Here is a 15961-nt window from a genome sequence, read left to right as displayed (position 1 = left end):
TAATTTTCGGTGTCCAACACATATTTGCAATCGTCGATACCTTTACAGGGCCGTCGATTGTTAATTCCGTTTTCGTCCGTCACATTTTCAATCGTCGATACCTTTACAGGGCCGTCGATTGTTAATTCCGTTTTCGTCCGTCATATTTTCAATCGTCGATACCTTTACTGGGCCGTCGATTGTTAATTCCGTTTTCACCCGTCTTCCATATTTTCAGTCGTCGATACCTTTACAGGGCCGTCGATTTTTAATTTTCGTCCGTCATTTTATACAATCGTCGATACTTTTACAGGGCCGTCGATTGTTGATTTCGTTTTTTCGTTTGTGCACATTCACAATCGTCGATACCTTTACAGGGCTGTCGATTGTTCATTTCGTTTTCGCTTGTGCACATTCACAATCGTCGATACTTTTACAGGGCCGTCAATGGTTCGTTCCGTTTTCGCAGTCTCTCTAATTTTCAATCGTCGAAACCTTTACAGGGCCGTAGATTGTCAATTTAGTCCTCGTCAGTCGTTTATATTTCAATCGTCGACACCTTTACAGGGCCGTCGATTGTTAATTACCTTTTCGTCCGTCTCGTATCCTCGATACCTTCTTAGGACCGTCGATTATACAGTGGTGATTCGCAGAGGAAACTTTAAGTTACCGAAAACAAATTTGCCTAGTGAAATGGCTCAACCACGGACACGTGACGGCAGCACAACTAGTATGCCAGATATTGGTATTCCGGTTCATCGTAACAGAAATGATACTGGATTTGGCAGTCAAAGTCGATCATCAGATTCCAGAAGTCAAATATCCCTTACACCGGAAGAACGACTTCGAACAATTGAGGTGGCACGGGCCCACGTCCGGCACGGGCCAACGCCTGAGTACAATCCTAGACCATTACAGCGATCGGGGAGAGGTGGTCCACCACCTCCTTTAATGCCATCGTTCAGCAGCGATGATTGGATTAACAGGCGTACACCTCCACCAAGGGGAGCTTCAGCGGGGTTCAGCCCATATTGTCTAATGAATGCGTTACCACAGATAAAGATCACGCCATTCAATGTTGATCCAAAGGAATGGCCGACCTTTATCTCTTCGTTAAGGGACATGATCCATAATTTGGTACCATCGGACGCTCAACGCCATGCTTTCTTAAAGCAGTTGCTCACTACAGAAGTTCGTTCCTACATAGCCGAATACTTCGACAATCCGTCCACTTATTATGATGCCTTAGTAGAACTGAAAAAGCGATATGGTCAACCACAAGTGGTTGCTCGGATCCATTTGATGGCTCTTATTAATCTTCCATCGATCCGAGATGATGACTCAGAGGCACTAGCCAAGCTCAATCGAATTCTTCCTGGAGCCATGCATGCCCTGAGGACCGGCGGATATGAGCAAGACTTGGAATCGGGAATGACTCTGGAACACGTCGTCTCCCGTTTACCTCCGCGAATGAGAAGTAGCTGGGGCGTGAAAGTGTACCGGATGACTCCAACACGAGCTACTCTCAAGGATCTAGAAAAGTGGATAGACGAGATGGTGATGGGTGAATTGATGACCAGTCCGTCAACTCATAGATCACCAGCTCCACAGAAGGAAAAGAAAGCGGGAAGTGCTAAGCCTTCCACCAAACCAACTCCTCTCTTTGGTAAAGGTCCTGTTGTTTTTCACACCTCCACAACTCCACCAGTCAAGAAACCGCAGCAAAGTCCTCCCTCTGAGAGTAATTCGTCATCGCTGAAGAAAGGCGTTATTAAGAAGTGCATTTATTGTGATAACACCCATTCGATAAAAACCTGTTCCACATTCAAAGATCTAGATGTTACAGCTAGAGTGGAGTGGATAAAAGAGAAACAATTATGTTTCAGGTGTCTGATTGGAACACATCGGGGAACTGAGTGTCCCACCGAAATCGTCTGCAACATTGGGAACTGTGGTCAACGACACCACCCTCTAATGCACGGAGCACCTCGAGTTTATCCCACGAATGCTTCAACCACTAAAAATGCAGGCCAGCCATCAGCAAAATCGTCTGATGGTCGCGCAATGACCATTAAAAACAGGGATTAAAAACAGGGATACGGCTATCAACACTTTCCTAGCTATCGTTCCTGTGTTACTTCAAGCTAACGGGGTGGAAATAGAAACTTTCGCTTTTCTAGATCCAGGAGCGACCGTTAACTTAATTCGAGAGGATGTAGCTAAACAGCTCAAATGCAAAGGGAATGCAAGGAATGTATCCTTTGGCTCGTTTCACGGCCAAGACCCACAGTTTCAATCAACTACGGTTAGTCTGACTGTGAAGGCTCGTGATAGATCTTTCGAATCGGATTTAAAGCAGGTCTCTACTGTGCCGACTCAGTACCTAAAGTTACCATGCCCACCGAAGGAGTTAATGGAGATCCGAAGTCGTTACCCTCATCTCAAAGACGTAAAACTGGTTGATGTTGGAGAACCAACCATCCTTATTGGAGCAGGAAACCAATGGCTGCACTTACGTCTCGATGAAAGACTACCTCCTGTTGGAACCGACCCTCCCTTTGGTTTATTGACAACATTTGGTTGGACTTGCGTTGGCGATCTAACATTAGGGACACAGCAACATGATTCAATGGTTTGTCGTTCGAACAAACCCTTACTGACGGTGCATAAACTCTGCTAACATGTACAAGAATCACCGACGGAAGCATTACTTTTGCGCCAAGTTAAACAATTGTGGGAAACGGAAAGCTTTCCTATTGTTACTCGAGCTCAACCGCTAGAATCAACCGAGGATAAACTAGCGAGGAAGAAATTCGATGCAACTATTCAATTCGACGGAACCAGGTATGAAGTAGGTCTACCATGGGTTTCAGAAGATATCGCATTACTCGACAATTACAATAGTGCATTGCGTCGACTTTTCTCCATCTTTTACAAATTTGTTCACAATTCTAATTTTCCTGAGAGATACAAAGCCGTAATCGATGACTATGTGGCAAAGGGATTCGCGCGGCCTCTCAAAGAAAGTGTATTGAAGGGCACTTTTGGGAGAAATTGGTACCTTCCCCATCATGGAGTCGTAAATCCTCGAAAACCCGAAAAGGTTAGGGTGGTCTTCGACGCTTCGGCACAGTTTCAAGGAGTTGCACTCAACGAAGTATTGTTAAAGGGTCCCAATCTTATCAATGACATAGGTGCTACCCTTCTACTCTTCAGAGAAAAGTCTGTGTCCATATCTGGGGATATTCAACAAATGTTTCTTCAAATTGGCGTGAAGAAAGAAGACCGTTCTGCCCTACGATTTCTATGGCGTCCACCTGGTTCTCGAAAAAGACCCACCGTATATGAGATGCAGCGACAAATCTTTGGATCTGTCTCATCCCCTTTCATCTGCTCTCAAGTGCTCCGACATATTGCTGACCAACATCGTGGAGAATTTCCTGAAGCTGCTGAACGAGTCTACAAGAACTTCTATGTAGATAACCTTCTGGATTCTTTTTACACCGAAGAGGAGGCTAGTCGAGCGGTCAAAGATTTTACAGCATTGCTAAAAAAGGGAGGATTCCACCTGAACCAATGGCATTCTTCATCTCGACGGGTATTGTCACTTGTACCAGAAGGTGATCGTAATCAGCCTCGCCTGAATTTGGAACTGGAAGATTTGCCCACGGAGAGAACCTTAGGTGTTTTATATGACAGCGAAAGTGACAGCTTCATCTTTGATGTTTAAACCGACGTCGAAGCGAGTACTAAGCGTCGGATCTTGAGTGCTGTGTCTACCTTGTATGACTCACTGGGGTTTTTATCACCAGTGATCCTTAGTGCCAAAAGAATTCTACAAGAATTGTGGCTTGTCGGTGTTGACTGGGATGACCAAGTTCCCGAAGTAATTCAACACCAGTGGAACAAGTGGACTACTAATCTTAGCCAGCTCGAAGCGTTCAAGATCCCGCGAGCTCTAACTTCGTCTAGTGACATCCAAGACATTCAGCTGCATGCCTTTTGCGATGCATCCACCGTTGGGTTTGGCTCTGTGGTATATCTGCGAGTAACCTATCGCAACAATATCGTCGCCGTAAATTTCGTTACGTCAAAGTCTCGCGTGGCACCCCTTCGTCCGCTGACCGTTCCGAAATTATAACTCCAAGGAGCAGTTGTGGCACTACGCCTTGTGAAGTTCGTCAATCAACCCTTCGTATTCCCATGAATCAAATCATCTATTGGCCTGACTCTAAAACTGTCCTTCAGTGGATAGCCTCAAAGACATGTCGCTTTCAGACGTTCGTCGCAAATCGAATATCCGAAATCTTAGAGCATTCTCAACCAACTGAATGAAGACATGTCCCTGGTATCGAAAATCCAGCAGATGAGTGCAGCAGAGGACTTTTTCCTGATGAAATTATGAAGAATTACCGTTGGGTTAATGTCCCAGACTTCTTGCAGCAAGAAGAAAACGCATGGCTGATATCCATTTAACTTCCCGAACTTTCTGTCGAAGATCCAGAGGTATCAGCCACCAACTGGATTGGGCTCGTTTACGGCCATGCTGAAGAAAACAGGCTCCGCTCACTTTTGGAACGAAATTCCAACTCAGACGTAGTGATTCGAATTGTTGCATGGATCCTTCGTTTCATTTTCAACTCGAAATTGAAATTGCTGGATCGTGACCAATCACGCATTGGTGTCAAATGCATTCAGCACACTGCTAATCATTGCATCAAATCTGCGCAATTGGAGAAATATTCCGAAGAAATAGAGGCTTTAAAGAATAAAAGGCCTTTAAAATTGAGTTCGACGCTGATTACTTTATCACCATTTCTGGATGAAGAAGGAATATTGCGAGTAGGAGGACGCTCGAATTACGCCCCCCTTTCGTTCGACATCAAGCATCCCAAAATCCTGCCTCACGATCATCCAGTCACGCGTTTAATCGTCATGAGAGAGCATGATATTCTGTTTCATCCATCTCCAGAAAGACTGCTCAGCTCAATAAGATCTCAATATTGGATCATTAAAGGACGAGTGGCTATCAAAAGGTATCTGCACAAGTGCTTTACTTGCAAACGCCATAGAGCTACTCCCTGCATTCCTTTAATGGCCCCGCTTCCACGTCATCGTCTTATTCCGTTCCAACGTCCACTCACTCATGTTGGTTTGGACTATTTCGGCCCGTGCAACATCACCATTTATCGTCGCACAGTAAAACGATATGTTTTGCTGATAACCTGGCTCAACACTAGAGCGGTACACTTGGAAGTTGCAGCCTCACTCGACTTGTCGTCTTTTTTTATCGCCTTTGCTTCCTTCACCGCCCGAAGAGGTCGTCCGTTAGTCGTGTATAGCGACAATGGAACTCAAAATGTTGCTGGGGACAAGGCAATCCAACAAGGCATCGAGCGTCTCAAGGAGCAAAACATCGTTGGTCAAATGGTGAAACAAGAAATTGAATGGCATTTTTCACCACCATTAGCGCCTTATTTCGGAGGCGTTTGGGAAAGTCTCGTAAAATCAGCAAAGGTGGCTCTGGAAGCCATTGTGGAATAACGTTCGCTTACCGAAAAGCTTTTACGTGGTTTCGTGATTCAGGCCGAATCGTTGTTGAATGGATGTCTACTGACCTATGTCAGTGTGGACCCTCGAGATCCCGAACTACTTACCTCTTATCATTTTTTGTTAGTCCAGAGCTCGCCTAACACCGAAGACGACGTCATCGAGGACGAGAAATTGCATTCTCGAAAACAATGGGAAGCTATGCAAGTCATGACGACACACTTTTGGCGCTGATGGCTTCAAGAATATCTCCCCACACTCACTGACCGTCGAAAATAGCTTTTCGATAAGAAGAATTTGGCTGTGGACGATACCGTGCTTGTGGTGGCCCCGAACTCTCCTAGAGGACATTGGCCTACTGGTCGAGTAACTCGGATCACCCCCAGTCCAGAGAGAATCGTCAGGTCGGTGTTCGTCAAGACCTCTACTGGAGAATACCACCGCCCGGTGTCCAAATTATGCCTATTAGAATCTGAATGTATCTGATGTTACTGATGTATAATTGTTTCTCTCTTTAATCAGTAACAGGCCCCGCTGTTAACGACAGAAGTCGTTAGTAATAAATGTAAATTTAATTGTTGGTTTTGTATGTCTGTATGTACGCGTGTGTGTGTATGTGTGTGTTCGTGTCATTGCCGAGGGGCAGACAAGTCTGAACTTGTCTGACCTTGGCTAAACTAATACTCTTTGGTTTTGCTATAGGTTACCCTCCCTTACAGTTCCGCCATCCCATTTACACCAAAAGCTAATTGTTCGCGTTAGCGCCCTTCTTTTGTTTTACCCCTTTTTCTGCATTTTTACCGTAGTCAAAGACGGAGGGAGATCTTGCAACGAGGTCATTCTGATTCGTTTTAGTCTTGGCTGCAGTCGCAACCTGTCGTTCCTGTTTTCGCCTTTGTAACCTCGTGTTCGTGTTAAAAAAAACGCAGCGTGGCATTTTTGGCCACTGAGTTAGCCACATTTTCATCTCGATTATTTCGGTGGTTAACAAATAGAAAGAATGGTGTTTCTTGAGTTGAAGCTTGTTTTGCTGTGTTGTAAGCGAAAGTCACGAACGGAAGATATTTGTCGCAGTTAGCAGGTTGGTTTGAGACATAACAAGCTAGCATGTCACAGAGAGTTCGATTGAACCTCTCAACCAATCCATCGGTTTGTGGATGATAGGCCGTAGTCCTTATTTGTTTGACTTTGAATAGTTTACACACCTCTTGTATCAAGCTGGATATAAAGTTAGTACCTTGGTCTGTTAGAACTACTTCTGGAGATCCATATTTACTAAATATTTTGTTAACTACAACCTTCACAATTGTTTGGGCAGTTTGATTTCTCATTGGAACTGTAAAAACAAACCTTCTGGCATAATCTGAAATAACTATTATATATCTGTATCCCTAAGCGCTTTCTTGAATTGGGCCCACTATCCATTGCGATCCTTTTCCATACTCCTTCAACTAAATGCAAAGGATGGAATGGTGCTTTACTTCCACCTACCGCTTTTCTCTTAATACACATCAAACAACTTTTAACGTATTCCACTACGGCGGTACGCATGCATGGCCATGTATACTGCCTTTGAAGTCTAGCCAACGTTTTTCCTACTCCCAAATGTCCTGCCAATATGTGATCGTGATTTTCCTTTAAAATTTGTGGCACCAGTCTTACTGGAGTTACAATTCTTCCTCTGATATCTGCTAATAATCCTTTTTCGTTTATTATAAATTTATTTTTAACGTCCTTACTTGGATTGGCCTTTGCCATTTCTTTTAATATTGTTCGGCAATACTCATCTTTGTGTTGGAGTTCGTTTCATTTTTCCGTGTGTTTGGACTGATTACTTTCCGTTTCGAAAATAACTTGTTTTGTTCTAGTTTCCTTGGTTTCGTTTTTTACTTCTGACTTCTCTTTTGTACCTGTTGACCTTGTTTCTACTTTCGCTAACGGTACTATTGGGGGGCGACTAACCCATATAGCACATTTCTGCCGTCGGATGTCCGAATCATGGCCGAACATCCGTTAGATATCTATGTACTCAATGGGTAGTTCCAGGGATGTCCGTCGGCTAGTCACCTTGGAAGTGCAATGGATGTGCGAAAATTATATTCTACGGACCTCCTTCCAACAGCCAAAAAGATTTTCAATTGTTTCATTTAAGGATCGGCCTCGAGCCAATCGGGGCGCTTTTTTGCAAATCGGGTTTCTCATTTCGGGCCAAGGAGGCGTGGCTCAGGGTGGAAAATTCTTCTCCCCGAATTCAATTGGGGTTTGCAATCAATTGGATTGCAATCAATCGATTCATCAATGAAAAAAACATTATCGATTGACCCGATCTATCCGATAACAACCCCGATAATAGCTCGTTCTACCCGCTTGCCCCGATTTTTACTCTGAAACCGAAAGAACGGCATTTTTTTTTTATTGCTTCGGGGCAACGGGTTAACCTCAAATTTTTTCCCCGCACCGCCCCGGTTGAAAAAGTGGCACCTCATTTCAACCCCGAATGCACTTTATCGGTGCGGGGCGGTTAACTCGATTAGAACTAATTGGGGTCGATCACTAAGTTTCATTATTAATTGTCAAAATTTCTTGAGAGGGGGAAAACTTAACCGTGTTCAAATTTTTCCCTTGAACGTATTTTTATTTGAAGTCCAGCATTTAAAATGAAAAATTTAAAAAATAAAGGAGTAATGATCTATTTGCCGGATGGTTTATTTTAAAATTTATTACAAAAAATGAATAAAATATATGAAAGTCGTGAGTTTGTTTGCACAAGCTTTCCGTTTAGCTTACGGGAACCAAGCCATTGAAAATTAACTCACAGAAAATAAATATTATTCGGCATCTAATAATATTAAAACCAAGTATACTTATGATAGGATTATAATTTCAAATAATAAAAAACTACTTTAAACTTAATAAATCATGCTGAAGTTTAAAATTCAAAAAATATTTAGCATAAATTGTTTAATTTCAATTTATACACCTCTGGTTTAACCTAAGTTCGACATCATCTTGACTTCTTAAAAATCCTGTATGTGATTTGTTATCGAAAAAGCTCAAGTGTTTTACAACAATTCCATTGTATTGTTCGAAAATGATACATAATATATCTGTAGATTGGCACAGTGGAATAAGATTCGACTGTGATGCGGGAGACCCGAGTTCGAATCCTGGTATAGCCTAATGTTTTTTCATGAATAGATGTCCAATACATGTCATATTTATAGCCAAATGAAAGCCCGTTCGGATATCCTTAGAATGTCTGACGGCGCTGTTTAGGGCGGTCAAAACCAAAAAAAAATACATCCGTAGGACATCCAAATCGGATATCGGGCTGTCCGGAGGATATAAAAAAGATGTACTCAACATCCGACCCCGACATCTGTCGGACATCCGACGGACTGCCTTGTGTTATGTGGGAAGTGTGTCAGCATTTTGGTGTGACTCTCCTGGTCGGTACCCAATAATGATATCAAATTCTTGGATCTTAAGAGCCCATCGAGCTAATCTTCCTGCTGGTTCTGTCTTACTCATTAGCCATTCTAAAGGTCTATGATCTGTAAATACGGTAAACTTACGCCCGTATAGGTACGTCCTAAACACGTCGATGGCGTGGATTATTGAGTATGCCTCTTTCTCTGTGGTTGACCACTTGGCCTTGTGGTCGTACAGATGTTTAGAGGTATAGGCTTTGACGACTTCTACGCCGTCTGATTTACGAAGGTCCTGTCCGTCGGACTCAGCTAAATCCGCTGATTGAGGTGAAGGTTGTATTTGAGCCAAGACTGCTCCTATTCCATACGCTGAAGCCTCCGTGTAGATGATAAATTCTCGAGAAAAATCCAGATAACCTAGAACAGGTCTAGTGATGAGACAGTTCTTAATAAATCCAAAGGCGTCCCTTTGTTCTTCCCCCCATTTCCATTCCGCTGACTTTCTAGTGAGCGCAGTTAGTGGATGGGCTTTATCAGCAAAAGCCCGAATAAATTTTCTGTAGAAGCTAGCTAGACCTAAAAATGAGCTCAATTCTTTTACGTTTTTGGGAGCGGGATATTTAATAATCGCGTCTGATTTCTTTGTACTGGTGTTATTCCTTTTCCGGATACGATGTAACCTAAATAATCTAATTCTTCATTAAAAAATTCGCATTTCTTCCTTTTCAACTTTAAACCCGCTTGTTTAAGGAGTCTTAAAACTGCTTTCAAGTGTGTCACATGATCTAGTAATTGAATTACTGTACACTATGATGTCATCTAGGTAAACCAATGCGAATTTGTACAATACCATTTTCAAGATGTTATTCATTGCTCTTTGAAAAGTCCTGGGGGCATTTGTTAAACCAAATGGCATTCGATTAAATTCGTATTGGCTAAATTCACAAATGAAAGCTGTTTTGTGTTTATCACTTTCTTCTATTTCTATCTGCCAGTAGCCGCTCAGTAAGTCCAATGTTGAAAAATAAACAGATCCGCACAACGCGTCAATCTATCCTAGGTAGAGGGTACTTATCCTTAACAGTATTTTTGTTCAAAGCTCTGTAGTCGATGCACATTCGCATCTCTCCATCTTTTTTATGTACCATTACTATGACTGCAGCAAAAGGACTGTGGCTTTCTCTTATTATTTTGTTACTTAGCATTACCTCTATTTTAGTCTTAACAAAAAGTTTTAGGGATTCGGGTGATCTTCGTAGTCTTTGATTAATGGGAGCGTTATGGCCTATGTTGACGCGATGTTTCACTTATGTAGCTAGACCCAAGTCGGATTCTTGGTCTGCGAAAAGATCTTCGTGTTTCTTTAGTAAAATTTCAAATTTAGTTTGTATGTCGTCTGATGCATTGAGTGCTTATTCTTCTTTTTCAGCAATCTTAGCTATCTGCTTAGTTTTATTATTAAAGTCTAATTGAGTGAAGGATTCTAAATTACGATAATTTTGTTGTGTAAGATCTTCGTCTGAAAATTCAAATTTCCCTATCGATTTAAGTTCTTGTCCCTACACCGTTCTAAAAATAGGAGGATTAGTATTTTCTACTTGTTTTAAGTTCTCATTACACTCTAGAGTATCCAATATTTTACTGGATACTAAACAAGCGGCGGCGCCAGTGTCCACCAAAGCTATGATTTCCTTATAAAAAATTCTAACGGGAATACGTATCAGTTTAGGAATTTCTACTTCTACATCTGATCCTAAATTGTATGTTAGTTGGAAGTTACGGATTGGTTTTATGGTGTTTATCGGGTACGTTGGTTGTTGGTACGTGCCATATCTGTCCAACATTCTCTTGCAATATGTCCTCTTCGGTTACACTTGTAGCAGGTTATTTCTCGATTTTCAGTGGTTCGAGGGTTGTTGCCAGTGTGCTGTTGCTGCTGGGTTTGTTGGTTGCTGTTATAACGTGCTTGATGTCTGTAGTTGTTTGGTCCGTTGTAGTTTCCTTGTCGGTTGGGGTAGTCGTTCCGATATGAGGGACGTTGGTGAGATGGAAATCTGGTTTGCCTGTATCCTGAAGGGTTATAATTTCTTCGTCCTGACGAATTGTAATCTCTGCGGAAGGGGCTGTTGTCTCTGTTCCTACTTAGACTTCTTTCTCGACTTGATTCTCGGCTGTTACGACTGTCAGCAAATCGCACTCGCGAATCACGTGATCTTGAGTAACGTTCACTTGGACGTGGACTCCCGTTTTTGTATTGGTCAGTTGCAGCTATGGTAACGTCGTTTTCCTGTGAGGATCCACGTTTCGTATTAGTACATTTTAATTCTGACAGAGCTTTTGATAATTTTTGCTCAAGTAGTTGGATTTTATCGTCTTGTTGTTTTTCGTGGTGCGTTATCCCTGCTATGACAGGTGACATCTCTTTGTCGTCTGTAGCTTCTTTTGTGATAAGAATTTTTTCAGAAATGAAAAGTTGTTTACATAATGCGTCAAAGTCTTCTGTGTTTTCTGGCATTCGTAGATAAAGTTCTGCTTTATACTTTGGTAGTAATCCTTGTAGTAGGATTTTGCTTTTTCTGTGATCCCTTATATTTTTCACTTTGTTTAGTAATTGTCCTTCAATAATAGTTTGGTTATGGTCAGCCCTTTCTTCTTTACCAACTATCGTAAAGATTATTTAACCTTGACACAAAAGCTCTGCAGTTTTCTTCCGGTTTTTTGAGTTAATTTTTAAAGTTTATTCTCCAGCGTGGCTAAGTCGTAGGTGCCTTGAAATCTTGTTATTAGTGCTTCTTTCCAATCCTGGTAATTTAGATCATCGCCTTCCTCCTCAGCGTAGTTTTCATGCCATTCAAAGGCTTCGCCTTTCAATCGATCAGAGAAGAAACGTAACTTTTGATTGTCATCCCATTCGTTGTTTCGTGCTACCTGATCGGCACCACGTAACCACTCTGATATTAGTTTATCAGTGCTTTTTCCTTTAAAGATTGGAATTGCCTTTTTGTCTTCTCTGGAGAATTTCAACTTTCAACTTCACTATTGGCTGAGTAAAGTACCTGTTCACTTTCTTCGCGTCTTCGTCGTCCTGCTCAGTTGCTGGAATATCGTCATCCTTTGGATTTTTCTTGGAGGTATTCGCTAACGTCTTTTCCGAAGTGTCCTCGTCGTGGTGTGTTACGCCCATGTCGACCTTCTTTTTTAACTGTTGATTTTCTTGCTCCAAATAGATGATTGTTTTGTTTAAGTGTTCTATTTGCGTTTTAAGGTTTTCTATTGTTTGTTAAAATCGCTTGTTTGTTCTATTTCCAGCTCGTAGTGGAGTGACTTGTCTCCACTGTCTGTCGGCAAGGTTAGTTTGTTTATGTCTCCCACTAGTTTGGTTATTTCTCCTGGTTCGTCCTCGTCTAAACTTGAGTCGTTGGAGTCTTCAGTCTCGATGAATTTAACTTGAAGTTTTTTGTATTCTTTCACCCGGTTTTCTAGAAATGTTATTTGATTTTCTTGTCCTCGTACCCGATCTTGTGGTTCTTGAAGGTCTTTTTCAAGGTTCTTGTTCTTCGAAGTAAAATCTAGCAATTTTTCTTTAAATTGATTTTCTCTGTCGAAGCCTTGTCGAGTCTGTCTGCCAAAACTTTTATCTCTTTCTGGAGCTGCTCTGCTGTTTCTGAAACTTGTTTTATCTGGTTTTAAGCAGTGCTGAGTTTCTGGATCAGTCTGGTCTTTTCACCTTCAAGTTTGTTGATTATTTCTTGCCCTTCGGTCCCGACAGTTGCGTTGTTTTCCTCTTTTCTTTTGAGAAGGTTCTGCAATGGGTTTTCGGTTGCTAAGGTGGTTTCAAGGCTTTGTTCTAGGTCGGTGATTCGGGAATTAACTTTGTCAAGGGAGTTCTTCAGGGTCTCGTTGTTTTCTTGCAGTTGCTCTAATGAACTGCTTGAAGTGTATTTGGAACTTTTTGCCTTCTTTTTGTTACTCTCCAATTGTTTTTGCGCGTTTGAAAATTCAAATTTTAGGGTAGATATCTTCTTTTTATCTTCAATTACTGCAATTACTGACTCTTTCTGCAATACACTGATGGTAACGAACAAAAATTCTTTTTCCTTTCCGAGCAATGTGTGTAGCTGTTGGAGTAAACTATCGAGTGTTCTGGGGTTCCCAACTTGTGCGACTTTATCGTCTTTGAGTGTTTTAGTAGCATTTGCAATGGTTTCTGCCGTTACACCATCTGTTACTTTTAAAGTTTGTTCTAGAAGGTAATAAGCGTAAAAATGCAGTGAATTTTGCGTCGCCTGACTTGCTTCTTGTTTCTGTGTTTGTAACTGTTATATATTTTCAGTTGTTGAGATTGTCTGGTATGATTTACTTCTTTCTAAGTCTTGCTTAAATTCTAAGTCTATTAGGGTCTTCCAATGGTCCAAAAATTGTTCTCGATGGTGACTTAGGTTTGGGTCTTGGTCGGTTAAATCAGATTCTTTTAGTACGGGGTATAAAGGTAGTAGTTTGTTCTCGTTGAGAGCAGTCTTTTGTACAGGTGAATCAAACAGCATTCGCTTACCTCGATGGTGTTCCGATGTCGGTTGCTTGAAGACTTGTTGATAGAAGCGTAGAACACTTGCAACTGGCAAATGAAGCACAGATCAGAAACTTTCCATCCAGAGTCTCGTTGTTATTCTTGACAGTCTCGTTGGGACCTCCAAATGTAATAGTTTCTAGACTGTGTATTTGCCAGTAAACAACTCTACTCAAGATGATACAACCATGCACTTATATACCAAAAGATTGAAGGTTAAGAAGGGAGGGGTTTACAATAACTTTTACTTTTATCCTAAACTATTATCCTCAGGGAAGGTTGCATTCGTGACGACCTTCTTGCTGGGTGGGGCTGCTGTTGCTGGGAGGAGTTGCTGCGGTCTATTACACTATCTCTAGCCGTAAATAATTATTTGAGATTTACTGACATACGTAGCATCATAATAATACATGGAAATAGAGGGGCGTGTTCTTAATTATTTCGTGGGTACTGTACAGTATACTGCACAAAAATCCGAAAACCGATTTAAATGTTGAAAGCCACCTATTGGCGGGGTAACGGGTTTTTTTGTTGTTTTTTTATGTTGCAAAAAATTGATACAGTTAAGATAGGCTTAAGATAGCGTAGCCGGAACTTGTCGTTAATCGATTCTTCTATCGTCATGCCCTTCATCTGCAGTCATTGTGTGATTTTGACTTGTTGAGTAATGGCTGCTGACGAGCTTGCCAAAAATTCGTTTTTCGGCTACATTCATTTTGTTTCGCTTGATGAAAACTCAGGAAAATAAAATTTTTTTGATCTTTGGCGATTATAGTTCAAAGTTTTTCAACAATAAAACTGCCGAATTATTTTTTGTTCAGTTAAGCCAATTATGATTTACCTCATCCTCATGATATCGATTTCATTCGGAATTGAACATATTCTGAAAACGTTTATAAAAAACAACTTAATCTCGGTCGCCGGGGCAAACCCTACCGTTTTTCATGGGTACACAGAAAGGTGGTAGGGTTCTCTCCGACGACACTAGGGGAATTATTCACATCGTGAAGATGCGCATCTTCCCTCCTCTACACAAAACCCCCGAGCCGTTATTTTTTTGTTTTGTGTTTGTTATTATTTATGTTTATTGTTTATTTTTCTTTCGGTTTGCTTTCCGTAATACAATGTCTGTTATCGATACGCACTGCCTTTATACTGTAGGTAAATTTTCGACACTCCGTATTATTTTACGAGCACGTTAGATCAAACTGACATTTAAGTGTTACAATACTGTTACATGGAAAACGATTGACGCGACTGTAACTGGCGAATTCTGGTCTTTAATTAACGCCGCCAAACGTGTTCTTCCCTTGTCTTTACAGTCGTCAATGTTCCCCTGCCTCCGTTCTCGCCTATGGCACAATACCGATCGCGACAAAGCCTCTTCTAGCTCTTTCGGAGTTGTAGGATTCGGAACATAGCCGGCTCTGCGTTTGTAAGCGGATGCACCATCCGTATCCCAAGACTCCAACAAGCAGAGTTTCACAGCCGGGCGGTGAAGTTCGGAGATTTTGGTAGCCGAACGAAGGGAAACGATCGCGGAACGGACTACGCCATCTGGGCCGGAAAACACCTTGACGACACGAGCGATTAGCCATTCTCCACGGGGTGTACCTGGTTCGATAACGATCACGATGTTGCCAACGTTGAGATTCTTTTGTCCATGTAGCCATTTTCGTCGTTCCGTAAGACTGGGAAGATATTCTCTCATCCAATGTCTCCAGAAAAATTCAGTGAGGTACTGAGCAATGCGGTACTTCCTTTTGGTCGTCATGTCGTTTTCGTCGAACAGATCAAAAGGTATGTACGGATTTTCGTGCCCAAGGAGAAGATGATTTGGCGTTATGGGTTCAGGATCCAACGGGTTTACGCTTACATACCTTAACGGGCGGCCATTGAGAATCTTCTCAACTTGAATTTGCGTGGTGACTAAGGTATCGTCGGTTAGAATTTGCTCGTTGAGTACGAAATTGAAGGCACGTTTTGAATATTGAACTAGACGTTCCCAGGTTCCACCAAAATATGGCGCGGCAGGTGGGATGAAACTCCAAGTCACAGTTCTTCGTTTTCGCCCATCTTGAATGGGTAGGTGCTCCATCCGACGGAGACACTCGGAAAATTCACGCACAGCTCCAACAAAATTCGTGCCATTATCACTGTGATAATGTTTCGGGGTTGTACGACGATCTTAGAAGCGACTGATGCAGTTGATGAAGGAAAAAGTGTCAAGAGAGTATGACATTTCCAGGTGCACGTCTCTTGATGACATGCAAGTAAACAAACAGGCCCAGCGTTTTACCTTCCGTCTGAATATCGTTACGTTGTACGGGCCAAAGAAATCTACTGTGTGCGTAAAGGCGGGGAAGAAAGGCTTCAGACGGTAACCGGGAAGAGCGGCCGTCATTGGACAAATTGCCTTTCCGTAGTGTTGTTT

General features: G+C 42.0%; 2 protein-coding genes across 2 annotated transcripts; one reads left to right on the top strand and one right to left on the bottom strand.

The window, feature by feature from the left end:
* Positions 1-672: 672 nt before the first annotated feature.
* On the top strand, positions 673-5523 carry LOC123477438. Its single transcript, XM_045180773.1, has 5 exons — positions 673-2027; positions 2074-2618; positions 2670-3683; positions 3792-4094; positions 4478-5523. Exons 1-5 carry the CDS (start codon positions 673-675, stop codon positions 5521-5523), a joined length of 4263 nt encoding a protein of 1420 aa, XP_045036708.1.
* Positions 5524-14749: 9226 nt separating this feature from the next.
* LOC116923387 lies at positions 14750-15625 on the bottom strand. Its single transcript, XM_032929835.1, has one exon. The coding sequence runs from the start codon at positions 15623-15625 to the stop codon at positions 14750-14752; it is 876 nt and encodes a 291-aa protein (XP_032785726.1).
* Between the last annotated feature and the right edge of the window lie 336 nt (positions 15626-15961).

This window comes from Daphnia magna, unplaced genomic scaffold, assembly GCF_020631705.1.
Source record: "Daphnia magna isolate NIES unplaced genomic scaffold, ASM2063170v1.1 Dm_contigs021, whole genome shotgun sequence".
NCBI classification, from domain to species: Eukaryota; Metazoa; Arthropoda; class Branchiopoda; order Diplostraca; family Daphniidae; genus Daphnia; species Daphnia magna.
Note: the sequence above shows the minus strand (reverse complement) of the source record. Positions and strands in the feature narration are given on the sequence as shown.

Excerpts from the sequence above, each read along its gene's own strand:
- LOC116923387 (XM_032929835.1), bottom strand. The coding sequence starts at position 15,625 with ATGGAGCACCTACCCATTCAAGATGGGCGAAAACGAAGAACTGTGACT.
- LOC123477438 (XM_045180773.1), top strand. The coding sequence starts at position 673 with ATGGCTCAACCACGGACACGTGACGGCAGCACAACTAGTATGCCAGAT. Across the intron at positions 3,684-3,791 it reads TGTTTTATATGACAGCGAAA|TGATCCTTAGTGCCAAAAGA; the intron begins GTGACAGCTTCA and ends TTTTATCACCAG. Across the intron at positions 4,095-4,477 it reads GTCTCGCGTGGCACCCCTTC|ATCCAGAGGTATCAGCCACC; the intron begins GTCCGCTGACCG and ends TTTCTGTCGAAG.